This window comes from Lutra lutra, chromosome 6 (genome assembly GCF_902655055.1).
Source record: "Lutra lutra chromosome 6, mLutLut1.2, whole genome shotgun sequence".
NCBI classification, from domain to species: domain Eukaryota; kingdom Metazoa; phylum Chordata; class Mammalia; order Carnivora; family Mustelidae; genus Lutra; species Lutra lutra.
Genome location: NC_062283.1, coordinates 56194280 through 56200991, shown reverse-complemented (window position 1 = coordinate 56200991; position 6712 = coordinate 56194280). Strand labels below are relative to the sequence as shown.

Below are 6712 nucleotides of genomic sequence, written 5' to 3'. Positions count from 1 at the left end.
TTCACATTTTTATGTTTCAAGTATTGACTGATGTTTTGTTAGTGACTCCAAAGGATATCCGGTAGAGGGACAAAATAAAATGACTAAACCATTCAAACCACAAATATATATTTTCTTAGGGTATTTAACACTGAGTTCCTTCTAAACTCTATTAATTTAGATAAGCAGGAAATAAGACAAATCCATTATGTGAGGACTTGAATGGGAATTTTAATTTTGTTAAATTGATGTAAACAAAAGTCATTTAAAAATAAACAAGATAAATCATCTCTAGCTCAACCTAAACCCATGAGAGAATGTGTTGTGTTGTGTGAGATTACATTTGCAATTTGCACTTCATATTCACTTAAAAGCCCAAATTGTAGCTGCAAAAAATGTGAATAATGTTCTATTATGTTCTAAAAATATTGTTCTAAAAAATATTTGTTTCAATGAAATATTTCAAAAGTGAACCCTTAATTAAAATGTTAACAAAACACTTTTTTGCAACGGGTTTGCCGCCAGAACACAGGTGTCGTGAAAACCACCGCTCAACCTAAGCCAGAATGGGGAAGGAAAAGACTCATATCAACATTGTTGTCATCGGACACGTAGATTCGGGCAAGTCTACCACTACTGGTCATCTGATCTACAAATGTGGTGGGATCGACAAAAGAACTATCGAAAAATTCGAGAAGGAGGCTGCTGAGATGGGAAAAGGCTCCTTCAAGTATGCCTGGGTCTTGGATAAACTGAAAGCTGAACGTGAACGTGGTATCACCATTGATATCTCCCTGTGGAAATTCGAGACCAGCAAGTATTACGTGACCATCATCGATGCTCCAGGACACAGAGACTTTATCAAAAACATGATTACAGGCATATCTCAGGCTGATTGTGCTGTCCTGATTGTTGCTGCTGGTGTTGGTGAATTTGAAGCCGGTATCTCCAAGAATGGGCAGACCTGTGAGCATGCCCTTCTGGCTTACACACTGGGTGTAAAACAACTAATTGTTGGTGTTAACAAAATGGATTCCACTGAGCCACCCTACAGCCAGAAGAGATACGAGGAAATCGTTAAGGAAGTCAGCACCTACATTAAGAAAATTGGCTACAACCCCAACACAGTAGCATTTGTGCCAATTTCTGGTTGGAATGGTGACAACATGCTGGAGCCAAGTGCTAACATGCCTTGGTTCAAGGGATGGAAAGTCACCCGTAAAGATGGGAATGCCAGTGGAACCACACTGCTTGAAGCTCTGGATTGCATTCTGCCACCAACTCGTCCAACTGACAAGCCCTTGCGTCTGCCTCTCCAGGACGTCTACAAAATTGGTAGTATTGGCACTGTCCCTGTGGGCCGAGTGGAGACTGGTGTTCTTAAACCTGGCATGGTGGTCACCTTTGCTCCAGTCAATGTTACAAGTGAAGTCAAGTCTGTTGAAATGCACCATGAAGCTTTGAGTGAGGCTCTTCCTGGGGACAATGTGGGCTTCAATGTCAAGAACGTATCTGTCAAAGATGTTCGTCGTGGCAATGTGGCTGGTGACAGCAAAAATGACCCACCAATGGAAGCAGCTGGCTTCACAGCTCAGGTGATTATCCTGAACCATCCAGGCCAAATTAGTGCTGGATATGCACCTGTGCTGGATTGTCACACAGCTCACATTGCTTGCAAGTTTGCTGAGCTGAAGGAGAAGATAGATCGTCGTTCTGGAAAAAAGCTGGAAGATGGTCCCAAGTTCTTGAAATCTGGTGACGCTGCCATTGTTGATATGGTTCCTGGCAAGCCTATGTGTGTTGAGAGCTTCTCTGACTATCCTCCTCTGGGCCGTTTTGCTGTTCGTGACATGAGACAGACGGTTGCTGTGGGTGTCATCAAAGCAGTAGACAAGAAGGCAGCTGGAGCTGGCAAGGTCACCAAGTCTGCCCAGAAAGCTCAGAAGGCTAAATGAATATTATCCCCAATACCTGCCACCCCAGTCTTAATCAGTGGTGGAAGAACGGTCTCAGAACTGTTTGTGTCAATTGGCCATTTAAGTTTAATAGTAAAAGACTGGTTAATGATAACAATGCATCGTAAAACCTTCAGAAGGAAAGGAGAATGTTTTGTGGACCATTTGTTTTTTTTGTGTGTGTGGCAGTTTTAAGTTATTAGTTTTTAAAATCAGTACTTTTTAATGGAAACAACTTGACCAAAAATCTGTCACAGAATTTTGAGACCCATTAAAACAAAAGTTTAATGAGAAAAAAAAAAATGTTAACAAAACAGTGATTAGAAACTATAGAGTTCAAGTAAGCAGTGTTATTTTTCTAATGATACTTCAAACACTAAGATTTTTCAAAATGTAGTTTTAAACATTTTTTGTATGATAATATCTATCTCTATGAGTTGTTCATTTTTTTATATTTTATTTTATTTTATTTTACATATAATGTATTACTTACCCCAGGGGTACACTACTGTGAATCATCAGGCTTACACAATTCACAGCATTCACCATAGTACATACCCTCTGCAATATTCATAACCCAGCCACCCTATCCCTAACACCCTACCTCCCAGCAACCCTCAGTTGGTTCTGTGAGATTAAGAGTCTCCCTCCTGATCCTATCTTGTTTCATTTCTCCCCTACCCCCCCCACGAACCCCTGCCCTGCCTCTCAAATTCTTCATATCAGAGAGATCATGTGATAATTGTCTTTCTCTGATTGACTTATTTCGCTTAGCATAATACCCTTTATTTCCAACCATGTCATTGCAAATGGCAAGATTTTATTTCTCTTGATGGTTCCATAGTATTCCATTGTATGTATGTGTGTGTGTGTGTGTGTATGTGTGTATATATATATATATATATATATACAACATCATCTTTACCCATTCATCTGTTGATGGACATCTAGGTTCTTTTCATAGTGTGGTTTACCCATTCATCTGTTGATGGACATCTAGGTTCTTTTCATAGTGTGGCTATTGTGGATATTGCTGCTGTAAGCATTCTGGTGCGTTTGCCCCTTTGGATCATTACATTTGTATCTTTAGGGTAAATACCCAGTAGTGCGATTGTTGAGTTGTAGGGTAGCTCTATTTTCAACTTTTTGAGGAACATCCATATTGTTTTCCAGAGTGCCTGCACCAGCTTGCATTCCTACAAACAGTGTAGGAGGGTTTCCCCTTTCTCCGCATCCTCTCCAACATCTGTCATTTCCTGACTGGTTAATTTTAGCCATTCTGACTAATGTGAGGTGGTATCTCACTGCAGTTTTGATTTGTATTTCCCTGTTGCTAAGTGATGTTGAGCACTTTTTCATGTGTTAAACATTTTTTTTTAAATCATAAGACAAAGTAATAAATTGATTAATCAAAACTTGAAATTGGGGCGCCTGGGTGGCTCAGTGGGTTAAGCTGCTGCCTTCGGCTCAGGTCATGATCTGAGAGTCCTGGGATCGAGCCCCGCATCGGGCTCTCTGCTCAGCGGGGAGCCTGCTTCCTCCTCTCTCTCTGCCTGCCTCTCTGCCTGCTTGTGATCTCTCTGTCAAATAAATAAATAAAATCTTTAAAAAAAAACCAAAACTTGAAATCAAGGTGCCTGGTTCACTCAGTTGGAAGAACCTGTGACTCTTGATCTCAGGGTCATGGGTTCAAGCCCCACATTGGTGTGAAGATTATTTTAAAAAATAAATAAACTTAAAAAAAAACCCCTGAAATTAAATTAATTCAACATGCGTGTATAAATGTCTTCTAATACTCAGTCCCAGGAGTCTTATTTTCTTACGTAAATTTTTATTACTGAAGAGTTTACAACTTCCCATAGATAATAGAAAAATGTCACCGAGGTAATTTCTCAGTGAGTTTTCATAAAACATATCTTTTTATCACTATCATAGATAGGCTTTATTCTTTAGAGGTCTGAATAGCGTAAAATATGTTTTTTCATTAAATAACTTTATTATTCTTTATTATACTAAATTTTATAATGTATTATCAAATTTATTCATTATTATAAAGATTTATTTATTATAAGAAATATAGATTTGGTGTTCATCTCTGTTTCTGGTTCACAGTTCTCAAAACACTTGGAATTTCATAAGTGTCGGGAATGAGAAAGGTGTCTTTTGTTATATTAATGAGGTTTCCTTTCCAAAGAAACTTTATTAGGTCTCACTGCCTGGAGGACCAACTAGGTGATTAGAAGGTTGGAATTTTCAGTCCCACCCCGAGACCTCCAGGAAAGTGACACGGACTGAAGGTTAAATAAGCCAATGGCCACAATCAGACCTCTTTCATAAAGCCTCCAAAAAACCCAAGAGGGAAAGCTTTTTAGTCGTTCTCTTTTGAAGCACTCCCAGGTTTAGAGAACTTGAACACTCTTGTGTGTCACTGAGCCAAGGACCCAAGTTCCAGGAGGACAGAAGCTTCTTTGTCCATAACCTTGCCCTATGTCTCTCTTCACCTGGATGTTGAAACATTAAGTGTTTTCCTGAGCTCTATGGGGCTCTTAGCAAATTAATCAAACCTAAAAAAGAAGGTCATTGGAACATACAATTTGTAGCTTGTAGATCAGAAACACAGGTAATAGATAATGGGTTGCCTCTGTCATCTGAAATTAGGGGTGAGGGGCAGGCTTCCAGGACTGAACCCTTAACCTGGGAAATATGATAATCAAGTAAATAATGGCAAAATTGAGTTGAGACACTGTGGTGTCTGAGAATTGTTAGGTGTTGTATATGAGGGAATCCCCTACCCCACTTCAGCACTTGGTCCAGGAATCCTAAAAATAATTGTATTCAATTGACTGATTTTCCCACTGTGATGTAAAATGTGGATTCATCCATTATAACATGTTGAATATAACAGTGCCATAGAGAAGATGTAAAGATTTTGGAGAAGAGAGTTGTAGTCAGTATAAAGTCTAGTAAAAGGAAAGACAAAGAATGAAACTATATGTCTTTGTGTTTCCAGCATTAAGTAGGTCTGAGAGTTTTTAGATTATGAAGAGGACAGGATAATTAACTCTAACAACCTTAACAGAAATATCCTACAAAAATACAGATACTGAAAACATGGCCAGAAAACACTGTTTCTTATAAATTAGAGACTTAAACAATACATGCTTCTTTCCTGTTCCTCCTCTAGCCCTTGAGATGACAGAAACAAGACAAGAATTTTGAAAGCCTCTTTTTGCAGTTGTAAAACAGAAGTAATGTGGATGGATCCTAAGATGGTTAGATCAGTACTAACTAAAGCTGGAATTTATGTCAGAGCAGTCAGCACAATAAGGTGTCAAATGAAAGGAAATTGCAAAATTAAAGGAAGAAGAAGAAACCTGTACCTAGTCATGAGTGTCCTAGAGAGATTTTAAATATGTGTTGCTCTTCCTTTGCCAATTACAGAGTAATGTTGAGTGTTGAAACCATGCCTGGGGCAGGGAGACCAAGGAGCTAAGAACCTAGAACAATAAATATACTTAGTTCTGGCAGCCACTGGTCCCTTTTAATTGAAAGTGTTGCAGCCAGGAGGAGAAGTTATGGAACAGAGGAGCAAAGGTGTTATTTTGAGGATGGAAAACATCTGCTTGTGCAAATAATTGGGGAGCAGATGACCAGTGATTGTAACATAAAGCCTCAGACTGAATGTCTTTTTCCAACTCTACCAAAACACACCATGAAAAAATCGAGAACAAAACCCAATCTGATCTTTGCAGACTTAAGAATTCAAACTAACAAATATATTCATGGCGAAAATTTCAGTATATCTGAGTTACCTTCAGTATTGTGGGAGAAAGATAACAATGGAGCATTTGTTCAGGAAGCTGAATTATTGAAAAGTCAGTACACATTTAAAATAAACACAACAAATATCATTAGAGAAAAAAACAAAATGAAAATTAACTAATCAAGTGTTTATAAATCATAACCACTTGGAAATAATGGAAATAAAAAAAGTTGAGATTAAAAACTCAAAATGAAAGATCGCATAGTAAATGAGATACAAATGTAGGTAAAGTATAAATTCGTAAAAAGAAACATTGATGGAGATATTGCCTATGTATTGGAACACCTTTTTTTTTTTAAGATTTTATTTATTTATTTGACAGAGAGAGATCACAAGTAGGCAGAGAGGCAGGCAGAGAGAGAGAGAGAGGAGGAAGCAGGCTCCCTGCTGAACAAAGAGCCCCATGTGGGGCGCAATCTCAGGACCCTGGGATCATGACCTGAGTTGAAGGCAGAGGTTTTAACCCACTGAGCCACCCAGGTGCCCCTGGAACATCTTTTTTGATTGTTGACTTTTTATCTGGTTTCCTTGACAAACTATCTAATAAATTTAAATATAAATTTTAATAGAATAACATAAAAGTAACATGGGTGATCATATGTTTTTGAAAATTTTAAAAATTAGCGTCACAATCTTTATCTTTTAATCCCCTGTTAATTCTTTGTTAAGTACTTCTAGCCATATTTTGAACACTTGCAGTAATGACATGCATATTTTAATTTTTTAATACATAATATTTGTTATAAGTTTTTTATATTCTCTATCAGTTTATCATATCTCTTAATTAGGTCTAATAATTTTCCTTCCATTTCTTAATACATTGGGGAAATTGAGAGAGTTACAGGCTAATCTAAGAGTAGGAGACAAACCATATCTCCTCTAGTATTTGAAGGTTCAGGGTATATGATCCCTGAACTGCCCTGGGATCTCTGTACCCTCACTGGTGAAGGAACAG

The 6712-nt window shown here is 38.0% G+C and overlaps 1 protein-coding gene across 1 annotated transcript; it reads left to right on the top strand.

The window, feature by feature from the left end:
• The first annotated feature begins 489 nt into the window (after positions 1-489).
• On the top strand, positions 490-2084 carry LOC125102857 (elongation factor 1-alpha 1-like). The gene has a single exon (XM_047734443.1). It carries the CDS (start codon positions 546-548, stop codon positions 1932-1934), a length of 1389 nt encoding a protein of 462 aa, XP_047590399.1. The 5' UTR covers positions 490-545; the 3' UTR covers positions 1935-2084.
• Positions 2085-6712: the final 4628 nt, after the last annotated feature.